The 22,092-nt window shown below is 42.9% G+C and overlaps 1 protein-coding gene across 1 annotated transcript in view; it reads right to left on the minus strand.

Moving 5' to 3' along the window:
- ITPR1 (inositol 1,4,5-trisphosphate receptor type 1) overlaps window positions 1-22,092 on the minus strand; it is a 354,161-nt gene that overhangs the window by 316,427 nt on the left and 15,642 nt on the right. The window contains exons 3-4 of the mRNA XM_025375486.1: window positions 14,443-14,550; window positions 9,920-9,990 (exon numbers count right to left, since the gene is read on the minus strand). Coding sequence (XP_025231271.1) covers window positions 9,920-9,990; window positions 14,443-14,534 — 163 coding nt within the window. The 5' untranslated portion in view covers window positions 14,535-14,550. The remainder of the gene's footprint in view (window positions 1-9,919; window positions 9,991-14,442; window positions 14,551-22,092) is intronic.

Raw genomic sequence — 22,092 nt, forward strand, 5'->3', positions numbered from 1 at the left:
TGATTCCCCTACCCGCAGTAAATGGTGGACTGGTGGACTGGAGGAGGTGTCCACACTCAGACACAAAGGAGGCAAAGGTGGAATTACAGAAACAGGTGAGGAGTCTGTGCAGCAACTTTGGTGAGAAATACTGTTGCTGGAGCTAATCTAAAATGTCATCATTCAATATCGAATGGAGCCCTGGCCGCCAAGTTACCCCTGCATTAGCTTTATTCCCACCAAGCAATATGCCTTTTAAAAGTGGAACCTAGGACATCAGAAGCCTCAAGTGTTTTCTGAGCAGCACGACTCTATGATTTCACTTAAGTGGCAGACACTCTGCGATCCTCCAGACATGGGTTCAAATCTCAGGTCCACCTTGATTCCAAACCCTCTGTGGGTTCAGGGTGCCCAACCGTAAAATGGGGACAATAACAGTACCCATGTCACAGTGTGCTCCAATGGTCAAGAACAAAAGCATGCATGACCCTGTCAGAAAGCCAAGCACAAAGGAGGAAGGTACTTAACAATTATTTGTTTTTCATGCTCATGTACTGAATGCAGCCAAGGAATCTCAAAACTATAGGCATGAAAGAGAGAAAAAGATCAAACATTAAGAGTCAAGGAGTCTCAGAGAATGAGACCAATAAGATCCACTTTCCAGGGAGAAGACAAGTCAACTACGAGAAAGTTTTAGGGGTTGTTGTTGTTGTTGTTGTTTGAAACAGGGTCTTACTCTGTTGCCCAGGCTGGAGTACAGTGGTGCAAACATGGCTCACTGCAGCCTCAACCTACTGGGCTCAAGCAACCCTCCTGCCTCAGCCTCCTGTGTAGCAGGGACCACACATGACCACCACCACGCTTGGCTAATTTCATTTTTTGTAGAGACAGAATCTCACTTTGTTGCCCAGGCAGGTCTCGAACTCCTAGGTTCAAGCCATCCTTCCGCCTTGGCCTCTCAAAGTGTTGGCATTGCAGGCATGAGCCACCATGCCCAGCCTACAGGAAAGCTTTTCAAGAGTAACAGGCTCAGGTAGTTTGGAGCAAGATGACAGGGCAGCATTAAGGAATCAGTGTAAAAAGATCAGCGGCCATTCAACTTAAAATGTCAGCGAAAACACTGATAGAACTGGGAGCAGTCAAAATCACATCAGAAAAAAAACACCAATTCCTTGTCAATCAGTATTTAAAGAAGGACCAACATTATGCCAGATGCTGGGCCAGGAGTGCAGGGCAAGATTTGGTCCCTTTGAGTGCTCCAAAATCTGGCAAGGAGAAAACAGTAGCTGTGTATTTATCAGACTGTGATAAACATATACTCAAGATTGTTAAGTAGGCAGTTAGCATGCCCCTCTTGTCTATAGACATTTGCTCCTGTGCCAATGCAGCTCACAATGACATATTTTGGGGTTGCAGAGGAGGAAGTTAAGAAATCGGGTAATTTTTGTCAAAGAATATTTCAAGGCCAGTCCACTTCTAAAGGCAGTTTAGAGTAGATGTTAAGAGGAGGATTTCTGGTTATTAGATTGACTGGGTTCAAATCGCAGCTCTGCTACTTCTAGCTACGTGATCTTGGACCTGACACTAAACATCTTATATGTCAGTTTCCTCACCTGTAGAAAAGTACCTGCCTTACTTATGGGGTTGTTATGAGGATTAAATAAATAAGTGTATGTAAAGTATATTAAATAGATTATATTCACTAATATCTGTTAGCACTAGACAAAGGTATTCACTATTATTTGCATTTATAAAAAGTAGGTTATCATTAATTACACAGGGTGATGGAGTCAAAAAAATTTTTTAATTCATGGCTCAAACACAGTAGCCTAAAAGACAGTGTGAGGAGAAACTGGGGTTGTATCCCAATCTCAGTTTTGGCACAGGATTGCTCTTTGACCCCAGGAGACTTTCTAAATCTCTCTAATGTTCTCACTTGTCAAACAAGAAAGGAAAAGAGTTATCATAAGCTCAAGTGATTCACCACACATCTTCATCAATGCTCTGAAGACAGGATTATAAAACCCTTTGCCAAAAGAAAAAGTCCTTAATCAACCACAGTATACTGCTTTCTGGAGAACCATATAACAATATGACAATATGACCCCATTACGCTTGCTGAGATTTCCAAATCAATTTCACCCTCAATGGAGGAAGTCCCAAAAGCAATACTGTGATTCAATTAGAGGACAAGGTAAACTTATTTATTGCACTAGAAGCATTTTATGCACATAGAGCTGAAAATGGTTCTCCATTAGCAACTAAATTATAAGGGTAAATGACTATAAAAGAGGGGTCTGAGGTCTACTTTCCAGGGTGACTCAGGTATGCAAAAAAGAACAGATCCAGGGCATCAAAGTAAACACAAATTCCCTTATGCTCATTTTCAGGGTACCAAGAGCCTTCAGACATGCATCTCACAGCCTGAAGCAAGTAGGCAGAAATCCAGTGAGGGATACGCTGCAGTGTGTGGGACTCCAGCATAATCAGGCAGCAGGCACCATCCCCAGTGATTGTGTAACACACAGTGAGCATTCTATGTTGCCCAGGGAATTGACTTAAATTACAGTTTTGTTCCCTTTAAATGGAGTCTGTTGGTCCAAGATTGAGATAAACTAGTAAATCTGAAATGAAGATTATAAAAAACTGTTAATCTTTTTATTAAATTTGAATTGATTTTGTGAATAGAGAACAAGTTGCAGGAGACTCTTCTACAAGGCAGCTGCACATACTCTTGAAACCTTCAATATGCCTTGAGGCATATACTTGACAAGCACCTTAAATAGACTGATTTTTCTGACTTATTTAACAAGACAGGCAGAAAGTAAGTCCTGAACCCCTACTGCGAAAGGCCTGTCATGGATTAGAATCAAAAGCACAAACAAAATTTAAGTTAGGCCCTCCCCTTTGCAGGAGGGTATTTAAAACTAAGATATGGATTCATTCCTTCGATGCCTTGCCAAAAGAAAAAAATGAAAGAATACTGTTGCTTAGCAACAACTAAAACAATGTGCAGCAAAGGAGAGTGGTCTGAAAGAAAGCTAAGCCGGTGAGTTTGTTACAGCCACCCCAGATGAACTTTGTGACCCAAGACCCTGCCTGTGTCCTCATCTGGCCTAAGGGTAAGGTTAAGGCCTGGCTATTACTGGCACTCAACTATCTTGACAAAGAGACCTGTAATCCCAAAGAAATAAGAACCTACTACTGGACAGCACAAGGCTTCTAACATTAACCTGCCTGTTTCCGCCACTAATAGCAAAGTTTTAAGCTGCATGAAATCTTGGAAAAACCCCATTTAACAGGTAGGGGAACTGAAGTGGAGAGAGATGAAATGACTTCTCTAAGATATTGGAGCTGTTCATGGCAGATTCTGGGCTGGATGCTAGCTCTGGCATCCAGAGGTTGCTCTTTCCCCTACATTTAACCTAAATTGCAGGCAAGACCAAGATCAGAGAAGCAGACTACAGACACTCAAGTGTTTCTTATCGCTCAACCATGAAAAATGCCATTCTTATTTGAGGACCCTTCCTAAGCCGCTGGGAGGTTTCAAAGTCAATTACAAAGAGCTTGAATGATATGTGAAACCCTTCTCTCTCTCAATAAAATAATCCTACTAAATCCACCAGCCCCCTACTAGAAGGGGCTAACATAGTGCCAGCACTCTGGGACTGGGGAAAGAAGGCTCCAATAAAAATAAAAAGGCCACGAGTCTGATCCTCAAGTTCATGGCCATGCTTTAAGTCCAAGAGTGGCTCGTTATAGCCAAGCAACATACTCTTCTCCATGCCAGTATCATGGTGACCGCACAATACTCACCTGTCATTATTTCTAGCCGGGCATATGTTGAGGAACCCGGGGTCTTCCACCAACATTTTACTCTGGAAATGCCCAGAAACTGGATTATACTGCCCCAGGCGAGACCCTCATTTGTACTACAAACAGGACTCATTCTACTGTAAGTAACATACTGCGCATCCCACAGCTGGTCGGGGCAATGGCTAAAAGTGTATTAAGTGTGGCAGGATACAGTGGCTCACACCAGTACACAACTACTTAGTACACAACTACTGTGTGCTAAGCACTCTATTCGGCTCTTTATGCATATTATTTTTATAAGGATGGAATTGTTTGAACCTATTTCACAGGTGAGGAAACAAGCTGAGAAATATTATGTAATCCCAGCAATTTGAGAGGCCAAGGTGGTGGATGGCTTGGGGCCATGAGTTCAAGACCAGCCTGAGCATCATAGCAAGACCCCCATCTCTACAAAAATTTGAAAAGAACTCAGGCATGAAGGGTATGTCTGTAATCCCAGCTACTCGGGAGACTGAGGAAGGAGGATTGTTTGAACCCAGGAGGTCAAAGTGAGTGAGCCATGACCACACAATTGCACTCCAGCCTGGACAACAGAGTGAGACCTTGTCTCTATAAAACTACAAAGGAAGAAAAGCACTGGGCCCAGCCTTTGAAAGAGGGCTCTGGCTACGACACTCATAAGTCACATGGCATTGGGCCAGCTCGTAACTCTTGTCATCTCAAATGGCATCAGGTACCAAATAGATGTGCTCTGGTCTCAGGGCGTGCTGCACAGCGAAAGATTAGGACATGAGAAGCATCCTCATCTACTTTTCCCCAGTAGGCCAGGTTTTATACTAGGTAGGAAGAAATTTCACCTGCTTTGCTTCTACTTATATATAAACAGTTGCAGTGAAGACAACAAATTATACTAAACAAGTTCCTTAAAGATTTTCACTATATATTGATGTAATTTGTTGTCTTCACTGCAACTGTTTATATATATTATATATCATTTTTTCCTGCCCCAACTTCTCCTCATTTTGAACTGTAAGTTCCCCTTCGAACAGCTTTTATTCTGAAACTAAGGGGCTCCCTATAAGGTTAAAAGCCTCACACTTTGATATTATTGGTATGGTAACATCTGTCCAACGTCAAGAATGTGGAGCCATGACTAGCCTCTTGATATGAACAGAGAAGATCAGGTTTTGAAAGCAAGAGCCTGACTACTGCCCCAATCTTATGCAATAATGGCATGATCAACACTAAAGCCTATCTAATTGCCCAAAGGTCCAGTTCCCAACAACCCTGGAGGTGATTTATATTTAAAAAGAGCAGAGATTCTGGGAGCAAAATGAAGACTGGTTGTTAGTTTCCACCTTTTCTTTGTAGAAGATGCCTTTACATTTAGCACGAGGGAGCAGGGGGAGGGACTGGTAAAAGTGGGAAGAGGAAAAGATAATACAGAGAAAGGAATTCACTAACCACCAAGTTTCTATTCCCTGTTTCAATCTGATGTTTGCCTTCTCTGTTCTTTCAAGATTACAGGCAAAGACAACACAAATCAGGGAGTAGAAGAGGTTCTGCCTTACCTTCCATGGACAATGGGGCTTAAAATGGTACCACATTAATCAAAGAACTAAAGTTGCTGCATTATTCTAAGTCTCAGCTCTTCTCATCACTTACGAGGACAATGATATTGTCCAAAATTCATTCAGATGAAAAAGATGTGGCTTATGTGAAACACACGTGCAGCCAACCTTTTCTTTCTACAGAGAAAGTGAGAGGCAAGAGATATATTCAAGGAAATCACACACAAAGAAAAAAGCAATTCACTTTGGAAATGTACTTTCAGCCATCAGAGAAAAAAAAGCAAGTGTGTTCGATGTTGAACTCTTTTACATCTACTGCGAAAATTAACAGCAACCACTCACTGAACAACTACTGTGTACTAAGCACTCTATTCGGCTCTTTATGCATATTATTTTTATAAGGATGGAATTGTTTGACCCTATTTCACAGGTGAGGAAACAAACTGAGAAATATTATGTAATCTATCAAGGTTACTTAGCTTGTACACAGGGGCAATGGGGTTCAAATCCAAGCCCAGGGGTTCATGTGCATGTCTCCACCCACAAACAATTTGAAGACAAAAAGAATAGCAATATATAATTATTCTCATATAATTAAATATGAGATTTACAAGTACCAGGCTCTGTACTAAGTACTGGGAACACAAAGAAAAGAGTAAGTCTTACCAAACTCTTAACTAAGGGTCAGGCTCCCCCAGTACTAAATTCTTAACACACAATTAATCTTCCCAATGACCTTATGAGATAGAGCCTATTATCCTCTCCCATTTTACAGGTAAGAAAATCAAGGTTTGCAAAGGTGAAGTAATCTGTTCAGGGTCACACAGCAAAGAATTCATGGAACTTGGATACGAACCAGGAAGCCTGATCCAACAGCCTCTTTTATTAACCATCAGGGCTGCAGATCTCAGGAGCTCACAAAATTAAAGACGCAAAGTCAGAAGCCATGGGGAATACTGCATAAACAGGCCTTGGATTTCCATTTACTTAAGAACAGGTTATGATGGTTCTCAATATAGGAAATAACTTGGCAAGGAAACAATGGAAGCAAGAACAAACCCAAATGACTACATGCAGCTCTGCTGATTGCTCAGATAAAGACTCCATCATCCCATTCGGCTGCTTGCCAGCATCTCGCTTTTCCATATGTGTTTGTTAAACTCTAGAGTGCAACGGGTCCGTGAGGAAATGGACTAGAAATGCCTCCAAATTGCCCAACTGCCCTATGCACAATTTCTGAACATCAAAATGACTTCAGCTCCAAAATACACTTATATTTGGAAAGGCAGCAATTGCTTCCAAAAGAGAGATCTTTTTCTTCATTTTAGAAAAAAAAAAGTCAAAGAATGCTGCACCGCAGTTGAAGGAATGCATTGGAAAATTTTTTTAAACCTCACTGCCCAAGTTCCATGGTGAAGGAGCAGATCGTTCCAGCACTGAGGCAGCCTGCAAAGGCAGAGCTGCCTGGGCCCCTCACCTGGGTGCAGGGGGCCTCTGGTTTAGCACGTGGAATTAAGGAAGTCCTGACCTACATTCCCAAAGCCTGCAGCAGAGCTTGTTTTGAACCAGATTTTCCCACAAGGACAAAGCAGCTCACAACCCAGAAACCTTTATTTTTAATTTAGGGAGAAAGGCAGTCAACAAATCAAGTCACTGTCATGTGACCACCTGTAGAACCAGGCCAGGCTGTAAAAGGAATTTGCTTCCTTCCAAATAGCTTCTGTCAGACTATTACTGTTATCTCAAAACAGTCGCTTCAAATCAGCCACCACATACACATCCAAGCACCAGGCACCTTTACAGTCATGCCAGAAAAACATATCTCCTCCAACTTCCACTGCTATAGTCCTATTTATTTTTAACATTCTAACCCTGTATTCAAACAGCCCCTGGTTCATTTGTGACAGCACGGATGAACCTGGAGGACATTACGCTAAGTGAAATAAGCCAGGCACAGAAAGACAAGTACCACATGATCTTGCTTATATGTGGAATCTACAAAGATTGAATTCCTAGAAACAGAGAGTAGAATGGTGGTCACCAGGGACTGGGGTGGAGGATTGAGATGTTGGCCAAGGGATACAAATTTCAGTTAGGAGGAATAAGTTCCAGAGATCTATTGTACAACATAGCGACTACAGCAAATAACAATATACAGTATACTTGAAACTCACTAAGAGTAGTTTTTAAATGTTCTCACCAAAAATAATAATAAGCATGTGAGGTAACGTATATGTGAATTAACTCAATTTCACCATTCCACTATATATACATATTTTAAAACATCATATGTTTTAAATATATGTTGATTTAAAAAATAAAATTTCAAATTACGTGCATATATTTGTAAAAGACAAATAGCCATTAGTTAACTTCATACAGTACATTAGAATCTCTCCCAGGTTCATCTCCCAGCTCCCCAGGCCTGTTTATAGAACAACATAAGAGGTCACACTGGACCCAAGCAATGCCTTCCTGATGCATATCCCTCCCCTTGGTTCCAGCTGCAAAAGCCAAATCTAGACCAGCTCTTCCTTGAATAACAAAGTCCAGGTTTTATTAGCCTACATTTCATTAGCCATGGTTCTTCATCTTGGTGGCACAAGAGAAATACCTGAGAAGCTTTCAAAAATCCCAATGTCCAGTTAACTCAAAATCCCTGATCTGGATTCAGGTATCAGTGTTTCTGAGAGTTCTCCAGGTGATTTCCCTGTGCAGCTAAAGTTGAGAACCATGGCTCCCATTCCATCTGTCACCAGCCATGTGACCTCAGACAAGGTTCTTAAGTTCCGAGTGTATCAATCTCTTCCTAGGGAGGAGGGATGGCTCCCTGAGCTAATGCAGGCAGAGTGCTTAGCACAGGGCCTGGCACAGTCAATTGATCTTGTCCCTTTCAATATTCACGGTGGGGAAGTAATTCTATGAGTGACTGAATTATGATCATTGGACGAAATCTTTCATTTCTGCAGCACTCAAGATTTTGTCTTGTCTTGCAAGAAAACATGAAAGAAGCATTGAGAAGAAAAAGGCGGTGGAGGCAATAGCCGCCTTGGGTTCCTCTTACAGCTTATATCAACAACTCTTTTTCTTTCTGTTTTTTTTAACAGTCTCCCCCAACCCCCACCCATCCTCAGGTGAAAACATTCTCCTGATAGTCTCACGCCAACTGGATGCAACTCAACACCAAATGTCTTCCAAATGGCTTTTCTCCATCTGAACGTCTGCGTTCTATTTTATTCTAATGTATTTAGCTTTTATCCAAAAAAGTCAAACAGTTTCTAAACCACTAAACAATAAGAACTTAGAACTCGAATTATATAATCTGCAAATGGCAAGATTTGAGCCCTTTGGGACTGAGGCCATCAGTCAAATACCTAACCCAGTGGTTTTCCACCCTGGCTGTAAAGAATCAGCCCTAATTCCAGAGTTGAGCTTAACTGATAAATAATTTAATTATTAAATAGATGCTTAGGGCTCTCCAGTGGATCCCTAAGTCCTAAGCTCTACAGTGGAGCCCCAAGCATCTATTTAATTTAAAAGTTCCCTCAGATAATCCTAATATGTGGCTAGAGCTGAGGACCACCAACCACAAGAACAGAAAAGAAAAACCAATGTTTATCATCTAAGACACCAAGTGTACTTCAAAGACCTCCTACAGTAAACTCAGTTACCTTTGGAGAAAGATACCAAACTCAGGAGGCCTAAAGAAAAAACTAATTTGGGTAGAAAAGCTGCCCTGCCTATGCCTTTTCTTTGTTTTTGTGTTTGAGACAGGGTATCACTCTGTCGCCCAGGCTGGAGTACAGTGGTGAGATCTCGGTTCACCGCAGCCTGGAACTCCCAGGCTCAGGTGATCCTCCCAACCTCAGCCTCCTGAGTAGCTGGAACTACGGGTGCATGCTACCACACCCAGCTAATTTCTGTATTTTTAGTAGAGACAGGGTTTCACCATGTTGCCCAGGCTGGTCTCGAATTCCCAGTCTCAAGCAATCTGCCCATCCCAGCCTCCCAAAGTGCTGGGATTACAGGCATGAGCCACTGCGCCCAGCCTGCCTACGTCTTTTAACTCAAAAAACAAGCGCAATAATTAAGAACATTTCATTCCAGTGAGACGTTCAGTGAGGTATCATTACACACCTCCTTAAAGAAGGTATCTAAGAATATCAGCATCCCCAAAGGGACAGTGAGATCCGCTAAAATAATGAATATTCCCTGTGACTGGATCCATAAATCCTATTTGTTTGAAGAAATATCCATACAAATGTAAGACTTTAAACCGAATTAGCACTTGTCAATACATATTCAATAGACAAATTAAGGACCCAGTGAAAGACATCACAATCTTGATACTAAATTTATGTATGTATTTTTCAAGAAGTTGTAAAGCTGAGAACTGAAATCATACTCTGAAAAAAAAGTAAGTAAATAAGCGTATCTTGCTTATAAACACACACAACACACACACACACACACACACACACACACCCCAACAACACACTTCATGAATTTTCAAGTGAGTCAAGGTGACCACTCCAGGAAAGCTACCACCTTACCTCTGAATTTCTTAGGTGGATTGTTAAGGTCCCCGGTTTCTGGCTGTACAACACAACGATCATCAACCAGGCTGTAAAGAAGACAGATAAATGCTCTGTCAAGTTAAGTGTATGAAAATGAAACTCTTAGCACCATGCAAAAATCAGATATCCCAGGGCTTTTCCTGTGCAACATTTAGACTACCATATTCTCCTGCCAGGAACTCTTTACACTAGAGACTTCCTATGCATGGATCTAAACCTAATCCAAAAGCCCAGGGTTCTGTTCTGTGAAGGACACATTAAGCTACTGTTTTCTGTGGCTCCTTTCCCATAACCACGTCCATGGGAGATTTAAGTATAGCATGCAAGGTGGCTGAAGTCGCGAGACACAGCAAGGGGCAGTTGCATTCAACTAAGGGTAGCTGAGGAGCTGACTTTGTGCCTGGTGAAGATGAGTCAGGCCCTTGCCCTTTGGGAGCTCAAGGCTTGTGCAGGAGCCTTAAGAACAAACTGATAAGGAGAATATAATCTAAGGGCTGTAAGAGAAGGAAGAAAAAAAATAACAGCCAGAAGCGAACTGTGCCTGAGGTCATCTGAGAAGCTGCAGACAGAGGAAGTTCTAATGGAACTACTGGAAGAGTGGAAATAGATGTGAGAGGCTAGAGGGGAGCGTTTCCAGGTGGAGAGAACCATGAGTGCACACTCATGAAGACATGAAAGGACTCTGGAGCATCAAAAGCAACTAGTAGGGAAAGCACAAAAAAATTACAAATAAGCCGACATTACATAAAGACTCAGTATTTGAAATCCTGACTGCTAAGTCTAACTTGCACAATTCTTTTAGAAGAACCACTTAAAAATGTATTTTTGAACAGATGAGGGAACTGAGACTCTGAGAAGTTACACAACTTGTCCAAGCTCCTAAAACTGGCACTGATAGAACTGGCTAATCTTCCAAGTGACCACAGAACTTGCACTTGTTCCCAGCTAACATGCTATGGTTTTCCAGGGTTCCTCCATTCATCTGTGCTGCCTCCTCTTATCCCAAATGCAAGGTACCATTAAATATTCAGCCTTTACCCTTACTGTTCTATTCTCCAAGATTCCCTTTTGCCTCCTAAAGTCCTGCCTGTCTTTCAGGACTCAGATTAAGAGCCCCACCTTCTCCACAAAGCCCCCCAGGCCTTTCCTGCTTCAGACACTCTCTGCCTCTCCTTCTCCGTCCTCCCAACCTCACTGACTGAGACTCCAAAGGTGCATCAGGCTACCAGCTCCATGAAGGCCAGAAGATGCCCAAGGCTGGCAGCTCAGTATCTATTTGGTAGGTAAATCGAAGTATCCATGGTACCCCACCAGCAGTTTGCCTCCTTCAGCTTCACAACACAAGACCTCACTGTATCAACAAGAGGGACAGTGTAGCCAATGGCCTGAGTTCTCATGTAAAAATCAAGAGCAGAATATACATATATAAAACCCCCACCCTGAGCTCCTGTGAGTGTAAGTACAGTAATGCCCCCAGAGCTAACATAATGCTTGACAGGGTGGGCTCAGAATCCAAGGTAGGGCTAGGTTAATAAATAATCAAGTTCTCATGGCCAGGCGTGGTGACTCACACCTGTAATCCCAGCACTTTGGGAGGCTGAAACGGGCAGATCACGAGGTTAACAGATCGAGACCATTCTGGCCAACGTGGCAAAACCCTGTCTCTACTAGAAATTCAAAAATTAGCTGGGCGTGGTGGTGAGCGCTTATAGTCCCAGCTACACGGGAGGCTGAGGCAGGAGAATCGCTTGAACCCAGGAGGCGGAGGGTGCAGCGAGCCAAGATCACGCCACTGCACTCCAGCCTGGCGACACAGCGAGACTCCGTCTCAAGAAAAAAAATAAATAAATAAATCATCAAGTTCTCAAATGGGGAGGAAGTGGTAAGAGGAGCCCCAGTCAAGCTCAGAAGACAAATGAATTGTAGATGGCACTCTGCCACCTACTAGTGGCATGATCATGACTATGGCATTTTACCCCTACTGGTCTCAGTTTTTTCATCTGTAAAATGAAAGTTGGTCTCAGGGATTCTTAACGAGGGGGATGTTCATCAGACTTATTGTTTCCAAATATACTGACACCAGGACTCTGTCAACCCAGCTTACTAAAGCTGTGCTACAGGATGAGGCCCAAGAATCCCCCCGCCTTGTTTTTTTAAAGAGGCAGGGTTCTTGCTATGATGCCCAGGCTGGTCTTAAAAGCTGGTCTTGAACTCCTGACCTCAAAGGATCCTCCCATCTCAGCCTCCCAAGTAGCTGGGATTATAGGTGTTAGCTACTGCACCAAACTGAACCTTTATTTTTAACAAGCTAAAAAGGCAATTCAGAAGCATGCCACTGAGTAACGTGCACACATACACACTTGCCCTCCAAGATCCTATTGGAGTTCTAAAGTTTAATCAGTAGATGAAGCCATTTGGAGGTAATCACCATCTATATAAAAGGGATGGGGCTGGAGTGCTACACAGTGAGTCCCATTAACAACTGGCAGTCACTCATTGTAGTCCACAACAGGTCCTCCATAAATGCTAAAAATATTAAAGACAGGAAGGGTTTTCAAACTTTCTTTCTAACCCCATTTTTACACTGCTATCCTCAAATATGTGCAAGCAACTGAGAAAATAAAGTATTCATCTCAATAAAGTATTAGCAGCCCAAAGTTCAAAAAGCAGCCCTCCTCACTTTAAAAGGGCAGGAGGGACTCACCATTAATTTGTTTGCAATGTTTGAGGAAAACACTTAAAAAGCAATTCATATGATTTTCAAGAAGGGATGCCCTGGAAGAGAAAGAAGGTACTAAGATCTCAGGGGCTCAGGAGGTACCTGGGTGACTGGGAAATCAAGACCCCCCAGGGGAAACATGGGCATAGAGTGGGTTGAGGTTTAACCCGGCATCCAGATAGAGGCTGTGCACAGCCAAGGAGGAGGGAGAGCTGTGGGCAGACAAGGAAGCCGGAAAGAGAGAAGCTGGCCTGCAGAGAGCAACTGTTGGCAGCCCTAGCCTTGCAGTCTGGAATTTTCTGAGCTGTGAAATCTTGGGCAAGTGACTTTGCCTCTCTGAAGCTCAAAACTTTTGCCTCCACAAATGGTAATGATGAGAGTGTTCACCATAGACAGTTGTGTAAGAATTAAGGAAGATGTAGGCACAGTATTTAGCATAATGCCTAGCACACAGCAAATACCCACTGGGCTCATGTAGTGCTTTCCATTTATTACTGTTGCTGTCATTGCTGAAAATAAGAAGAGGGTAAAAGAGTCAACCACAGACGATGAAAAGAGGAAGGAGCCAACCATGAAGAAAGGAGGGACAGTCAGAGGCAGGGCAGAAGGAGGCCTCTTTGCCAAAAGCCACAGAAGATAAATTGTTAAGGGTAGGTCCATAATGGAGAGAGGTCAAATGTAGAAAGTCACTGGATTTGGTGATCAGGCAGTCATGGATGACTTCTTTTCACTAGATGGCATTTGAAACAAAATCTCTCTACAGTGGGAGCACAAGTCTAATTGAGCTATAATTCTGTATCTATAATAATTTGCTCCCTGAGTGTGGAGTAACCTGCATGACAGCCTAGAAATACTCGTTCTGCACAAATACCAGAAAACAAGCATGCTTTAAATAATAGCTGTAATTAAAAGGAAGGTCTGGCTGCTGTAAAAATGAGGTTCTTGGAGAAGCTGCTGGTCTTCCTTCCCCCAATTTATTTGAGACCAGCTCTTGCCAGATTCAACAGTGCCACCCGGGGGGCCTCACTACTCCTTTCTACACAAAGACAATGTAGACCATTCGTAACTATTTTGGAGTTAACCATCTTGATTCTCCATTCTGCTTCTGTCTGCCTTTGGGACTATTTCACCTCTCATTTCCTCTTCTAGACAATAGGCGTAGGAGGAGAAGGGAGAAGATAATCAAATGAGTACATTATGAAATATATTTATACCCTTGAAAGTTGTATAAAGATTGGGAAAAAAGCACAAAAGAGCAAAAATCTGATTGACAGAACTTTATGCAATTTATAATTTTCAAACGTATACAGCAATGTAAAGTAGGAAATGTCTGCTTCAAAGAAAAAAGATAGGCAGCCCAGGAGGTTTGGTCTTTGCTTATAGTATAAAGGAGTCACTATTTGAAAAGAAGAGCCATTACAAAACTAAAAAGCACTTCTTTGGGCTCTGTAAATATTCATCCTTACACTTTATTCCATTTAAACTGTACTCCATAGTGGAATAAAGGCACTCCCTTTTATATAGAAAGGAAGAGCAAATTTTAATAAACTCAGAATAGTGTCCTAAATAATGAGGTTTTACTCTTTCAGAAATATACAGAAAATTCTGTTTTTGAATGAGAGGTTAAACTTGGCTAATATGGGATTTGGCGTTTGTGATTTCAACCGCACTTAGAAAGCCAAGTAAAATGGTAATGTTCGTATGTTAGAAAAATCAGTTTTAAGCTGATGTTATGATGTCTTAAACAAATCCTGCCACACAAGAAATTGCATGCTCTTACCCCAAGGTGCTAATAAATCCATTTGTCGATCCCTCCGCGTACAGAGAACAAATGTCTCCAATATGCAGGAAGCTAGACATTTTGTCAGACATGTCTTTCTTGAAAATCCTAGACAAAGTAAAATATGCAACATTGTTAGAAGAAAAGAAATGCTCAGAGGGGGAAAAAAGTCACTAAGAGTTGGCTTAGCTCAATTTTCCAAAGCGCCTTACTTAAAAGCCAAATTTAAATAAGAGTTTGACAGGCAGGCAATTCAATGAGCCAAGTAAAGACATATGCAACATTTTTTCCCCGTATATTATTTAATTTCAGGATATTCCAACCACAGTAACATTTGTTTCTAACAAAACCATGCCTGAATCAGATTCTACAAGTTGAGGACCCTTGATAATAAAAACTGCAGTGAGTAGAAAGCCTGCAGGGAACTCAGCCAAGAACGTTGCAGTGATTAGGGAGTTACTTGGAAAGTCTGACTTATGAAACATTAACATATTCAATTTGCCTCAGGGAATGTTAAGTCAGAAGGAAACACCTGGTATAAAAACTTGCTTCTGGCAAGGCCACAGTGCCTGGGCTAAGGTACCAAACCAACAAAATGACATTAATAAAAGGAAACCTGGTAATAAATACCACAAATTTCCAGCAGCCTTTTAGGACTTTTAAGAATTCCACAACTGTATGCACTTCACCCAAATGCTACTTAAATGTCTTTCCTTCTCATCCTTCACCAAGAAACACTTCCAGAGGACGAAAACCCTTTAGACAGAACCTGGCCCGGATCCTTCAGTATTTGGGTAAAAATAATAAGGTTCCCTGCCCAGGAACACACAGCTATTGAGAGGCAGTCTTACAAAAAGCTCTTAAGTCTCAGGAAATCTGTACATAGCCCAGAAACCATTAAACACACAAACACATATAAATATCAACAAAAATATTGATGTGACTCCTAGAAACAGCTTTCAACAGGGCCATAAATATCGAGGAGTGGGAACCAATTGTAAAAAGCTAAATTGACATTTAAAAAATAAATGTCAGTTATGTGGGAAGATTGGGTGCTGGTGTGGACTGCAGCTAATCACCCCGTGTTTCCTCAGGCACCTGGTGTGGAGATGCCCAGGGCAACCCAGGTTTTCCCAAAACCCCTCCTCCAACCCCAGACACCTTTACCCATCAATTTACTCAACTTCCCCTTCCAGAAGCCATTTACCCCACACAGTCACAAGAGTTGTAATGGTGTGGAACAGTATTGTGTCTCCTTCAATTGCTTTCTGGGTGCCAAGTTTTCTTTCGGGAAGAATTATGCAGCAATGATCAGCATGACACTTCAGGAAGCAACCTCCTACCTTAGCAGCAATGTCAGCTATTGAAAGCAAACTCATGTTAAAGAACCTCAGTTCACTGCTTGTGAGAAGCTGCAGGGAAAAGCTAATTTGTCATCCCCTTCCCTCCCCTCCAACAACCCAGACATTGCAGGGGAGATAAAGAGCATTTCATCAAACATGAACTTATTTACAGAGGGAGACAGCAACTGAGAACACAGAATAAACTCTCAAACGAAAGAGCCAGTATCTCTAGACCTTGAGAGAAGACACACAAATAATGTGCAGAAGGACAGTTTGCCAAGTACCACTCTCTGGAATCATGTCCGTCATTGTTTAATTCTTCATAACTACATATTTTATACCTAAAGGCAAACCAATGTTTTAAATAGCATCCAGAAAAGTGGCACAAATGGAAAACATCAAGGGAGATTAATATTTCCCTCTGTGCTTATATTGTAAAACTTTATCTTAAAGGGTCAGGAAGTCAGCATACTTCTAAGATCAATTATTAGAAGACAATTTGTTTGAATTTTGAGCCAGACCAAATTTGTGTCTGTACACCCTGGCCTCCCGAAAGGACACCAGGGAATTTCCAAATGCAGGAGAACAGGTATGTGCTCCGGCAAGAGGACTAGGGCCTTGTCCAGTGCGACTAAGGCTCTCCTTTCAGGATCACCCTTCAGATAAGCATTCAGCCCCAGTAGAGACTAGGCCAGAAAATGCCTGCTGTCTTGTGAACTATCACCACCACCTGGATACCTTGCTGAAAGATTCCAGGCTCTTAATGGGAAGAAGCAGACAATTCAGTGTCCTCAAGTGACAAAGCATGATGTACCCCATGTTGCTTGCAGCTGATCATTGCAATAGATGTCTGGACATTGCATTCCTACAGCACAGCTCTGCATTATTTTCTTTTCTGATAATAATAGCTGGCATTTATCAAGGATTTCTCATGCCTACCATTGTGCTAAGTGCTTTACAAATGTTTTCTTAGTGAATCCTCATGACCACAGCAGGAAGTAGGCACCTACCATTATTGCCATTTTGTTGTTGAAGACACTGAGGTATAATACAGAGAGGTAAGATGCCCACGTCACATATAATTAGCAAGCAGGAGGACCAGGGTTGTTATAACCCAGGTCTATCTGACGGTTTTTTTTTAGATGGAGTCTTGCTGTGTTGCCCAGGCTGGAGTGCAGTGATGCGATCTCAGCTCACTGCAACCTCTACCTCCCAGGTTCAAGCGATTCTCCTGCCTCAGCCTCCTGAGTAGCTGGGATTACAGGCACCCACCACGAAGCCTGGCTAAATTTTTGTATTTTTTGTAGTGATGAGGTTTTGCCATGTTGGCCAGGTTGGTCTTGAACTCCTGGCTTCAAGTGATCTGCCCACCTCAGCCTCCCAAAGTGCTGGGATGACAGCCATGAGCCACCGCACGGGACCTAGGTCTATCTGACTCTTCAGTGGAGGTGTTTATCAACAGTGATCCTGGGAACATAGGTTAAAATGTTAAATGTTCTTATACTCCAGATGATTACAGAGAACCGATGCACAATTCTTATGCACAATTCTGTTTTCTAATTTTTCTACCATGGCTCTATAATACTTTCAGAAGTCAGAAAAAAAATAAGCATCTTCTAACCAAGATACTTATTAAGTGGCCGAGATAACTGAACAAGTAACCTTTAGCTACATTTCACATCTCCCCCTGAAATCACAGGCCAGTCCACCCACCACAGCTAATGATCCTCTGGGCAATCTGCCAGGGGTACTAATTAAAAACAACCAAAAAGTGGGGGAGGACAGATCCTTCCCCAGGGGTCTCATGTGATAATTCCCCTCACAAAAGACTGGGCAGAAAGCTTGCTGGTCTAGTTAGAAACCTCTGGAGATCTCCTCTGGCCTCCCCTTAGTGAAGTGGAGGAAGAAGATGGGGGGAGGAGGATAGGTTTTAGTGCAATTATCAGTGATGTCCTGGAAGGAAAAACAAAGGTCGGGAAAGTCAACAGAACAGGCCTCTGTGGCCTGGAGGGGTGGAGGTGGAAAGTCAGCCCAGAAGTGATGGGCCTAGGAGCAATCTTCTGGAAGACTTCCTGTTGTTCAGAGCTGGGTGGGAGAGCCCGCCTTTTTATCTGATCATGGACCATTTGTGCCTGTGAACTTCTAGCAGCTGCACTCAGGGCTCCTGTGTCACTCACACCATGACAAGGACCACCTCAGAGAAAACAGAGCTGGCGCCAACCTGCCATGGAGCTGCGGAACTTCAAACGCTTATGGACACCCGGGGCTCTGCTGACAAGCCATGCCTGACATACACAAGGGCAGGCTTAGGCACTCAGCTCCCGCGCTCCACCCTGGCTCTCTGTCCCTAAGTTCTTCTTCTTATTATTATTATTATTTAGCTTATTATTAGGAGCCCATAGCCACCTCTCTGCTTTCATTTCCTCCTCTGTTAAATGGGGATAATACTCACTTCAAGAGGCTGTGGTGAGGAATGGATGAAATAATGCTTGAAAAGCACCTGGTACAGTGGCTGACATACTTGAAATTGCTCTATGCTCGTTATTTTTATTTTTCTTCCATGAAAGACAAAGTGGAATTCTGAAAGATTCCAGGGCGTCAAAATTTAAACTCAGTAAAGGATCCCCTGTTTAAAAAGCCATATGTGTATCATAACAAATGATCTCCTATATGAACCATGATGACAGATTTTACTTCAGGGAAGATAATTTATCCCTCCTAATTCCCCTGATGAAAAAAGGTGAACAATAGCGAATTACACTCAACTCCCAGCCACAGAGCATTCTAGCCTTTCAAAAAACACAGAATCACGGAATAAAAGTTGGAAGGAACCCTGTAAAGCATGTAATTCCACCTCCTGCCCAATAACGGAATCTCCTCATCATGCTGCCTGTGGATGGTCTCACTGGGCAATAGAGACTACTCTATGTTCAAACAGCCTTGTTCAAACAATGACTCCTAAACCAGGCACAGTGGCTCATGCCTGTCATCACATTTTAAACAGCCAAGACAGGAGGATGGCTTGCAGCAAGGAGTTTGAGACCAGCCAGACCCATCTCTACAAAAAATAAAAATAAAAATAAAAACACATTAGCAGGGCATGGTGGCACACATCTGTAATCCCAACTACTTGGGAGGATCACTTGGGCCCAGGAGCTCCAGGCTGCAGTGAGCTGTGATCGTACCACTGCAGCCCAGCCTGGGCAACAGAAGAAGACCCTGCCTGTGAAAACAATAAAACAATTACTCCTGTCCCCTCCCTTAGCCCCACAAAGGACGGCTGCCTGCCAGAACTTTTGCTATTTATCTGTCCTCTGACGCATCTAAGACCTCTGCATATGTGAATGCTATCTAGATTATTTCTCCTTAAGGCTTTGCTTCTTTTCACAAAGCATCACCATCCTCCCCACAATTCCTGATGCAGCATGACGTGAAGAGCACCTCTCAGCCCACAGCAGGCAGGAACTGAGGCTCCAGAGTCAAAGTGCCCAGGTTCAAACCCCAGCTCTGCCACTTACTGAAGAATTTCAGGCCTGTTCCAGAACTTCCCTAAGCCTCGCTTTTCCCAGCTGTAAAATGGGGAAAATAAGAGCACCTACCTCAGCAAGCTGGCATGAGGTTCAGCAAGATGGTGTTTACAAAACACTCAGCAAAGCATCAGGCATGAAGTAGGCGTGCCATCAATATATGTTATTACTATTAAACCGCCACCGCCACCCGCCACCATTCTGATGGGTGGAATCACCTGTTAAAACAGGGTTCTTCCAGGGTGGCTTTGGCCAAGGCAAAGAAAAGTAGATCACTGCCTCTGGGAGATACTCTTGCAGAGGGGCTGTGGCAGCTTTGTTGAGCCTCACACCACCCTCTGGCTGAGTTTCCCTTTGCCCTGTATTGAAACTGCTCCCAGAGCTGTGCATTAAAAAAGGGGGGGCAGGGAGGATTTGATTCTATTCCCAAGAAAGGTGCAAATAAAGAAAAAAACAAATGCAGAGAGATCTCTTTGGGGAAGAGAAGCCAGAGCTGCCCTTCAGAATCTGTATTGCTCTCTACCTTCTCTATACCTTTCCTGGTCTTCTCGTCCACTCTGCTGGCTCCAGTCACTGTTACATGACGAGGATTCCCAAATCTGTCTCTCATGACCCACAGTGACTAGAGTTTTGCTCCTGGCGGCTCACAGCATCTCAATGTACCAAAAACAATTTACCTGCCTGCCCAGTCTGTTCCTCCTTCATAGCCATTTCTCTGTGACCACCAGCAAAGCCTGGTGGCTCCTCCAGTCTTCCCTCTCTCATGTTCCCTGCCACAGGGCCTTTGCCTGTGTTGTTTTCTCAAGCCCACAACACTCTCATCCCTACCCCACCCCTTGCTCTAATTATAGCCAAGTCACCCTCCAGCTCTAAATTCAACTACCATTTCCACCAGAAAATCTTCCCCATCCCCTCAGATGAAGTTAAATTCTACTCTTACAAACTCTGCACCATGGATCTCTCCTTCTCAGCCTTCATCTCAGTTACAAGTTCACATTTATTTGTGCAATTCCTGTCTGACACCCTACAAGGCACAAGCTGTATTCTAGAGATCTGTGTGTGATGTGTTTTATACACAACTGTATTCCAAACACCAATGCCTAGCACATAGTAGGTATTCAGTAAATATCTGTTGAATAAATGAATGAAAAAGTCTAATCCAGCATCAATTTTTGCTGACTTTAAGCTTTACTATCTCTCTTGAATCTTCTAGCTCCCCCTGCCCCTGCTAACCAGTCTCAGCCAGTATCATTTCTCAACTGGACTCCCTAAGGCCTTCCTACTCATTTCTCTGAATCTGTCTTTCCTCTTCAATCTATTCTGCATACAACATCCCACATGATATTTTAGAAACATAAATCAGACCATATCATTTCCCTGCCTAAAAGCTTCCAACATCTCTTTGGAGCTCTTCATGATCTAGCCCTGCCTACCTTTCCCCCTGCTCTCCATACTCCAGACATAATGATTTTTTTCCAGGCCCCTCACCATGCTCTGTTCCCCGGGCCTTTGCACATGCTGTCTCTGCAGCCTGAGGTATTTCCCTCCCTCCCCCACCACCACTTGTGGCTAACTGCCACTCACCTTCACAGTCCCAGTTTGATGTCTCCACCTCTGGGAAGCCCTCTCTGACCTCCCAAATCTGGGTTATATGTTTCCAACATACTCTTCTATATAGCAACCTGGGTCTACTACCACTGTCCTAACATTGCTTATTCACTTGTTTGTCTTCTCCACTAGGCTGCAAACTCATGAGGGCAAGAACCTTAGTTGTCTTCTTCCCTGTTGCATCCTAGTACCTGGTAGTACCTGGGATACAGCAAGCAGTCAAATATGGGTTCAACGTCACTTTAGTGCCATCTTTGCTGCTGCCTAGAAGAGTTTATACTGGTTTTGTTTTAGAGTCATGGTCTCACCCTGTCACCCAGGCTGGAATGTAGTGGTGCAATCATAGCTCACTGTAGCCTTGACCTCCCAGGCTCAGGTGATCCTCCCACCTCAGCCTCCTGAGTAGCTAGGGCTACCGGTGCATACCACCACGTCTGGCTAAATTTTTCATTCTTATTTTTGTAGAGACAAGGTCTCACCGTGGTGGTGCCCAGGTTGGTCTTGAACTCTGGCCTCAAGTAATCCTCCTGCTTCAGTGTCTCAAAGTGCTGAAATTACAGGCATGAGCCACCACACCTGGTTTGTTTTTTAGGTGACTGTTTTCCAAAACAAATTAAAGCCAAATTTACAGTGTTGGATCAAGAAGAACAGAAGCCTACCTGGCCCTTTTCAATAGATTTCTATGAGAAATCTGGAAGCAAGAAACAAAATATCTAACTTTTATCCCTGGAAAGATACTGTAACTTTTATCCCCATTGACCATCCCCTCCACATGTCCAAAATGGCTTGGAGTACTGACAAGAGTGTACACTTGGAAACAGACTCAGAACATGTGAGTCTGAATTCTAACCTCATAAATTACCAGCTGTGTGTCCTTAAGCAACTTCCATAACTTCTCTGAACCTCAGCTCTCTTATCTGTAAAAAAGGGGGCAACCTTTCATATTTCTCAGGGTCATTGTAAGGAGTAAACCAAATAATTCACATAAAATGGTCAACACAATACTTGGCCCTTTATGCTCATTTTCTGTATGTCTGAATGAGTCTGAAATGAAAACATTCGTTTTTGTTCCTTCATAGTCTTCATTCACCTCTGTTGTATGATTCCTCTACTTGATGAATGTTGCTTACCTGGTCAATACTGTAGGAAATGCATCTGGAGAAACAAGGATC

Source organism: Theropithecus gelada, chromosome 2 (assembly GCF_003255815.1).
Source record: "Theropithecus gelada isolate Dixy chromosome 2, Tgel_1.0, whole genome shotgun sequence".
NCBI classification, from domain to species: Eukaryota; Metazoa; Chordata; class Mammalia; order Primates; family Cercopithecidae; genus Theropithecus; species Theropithecus gelada.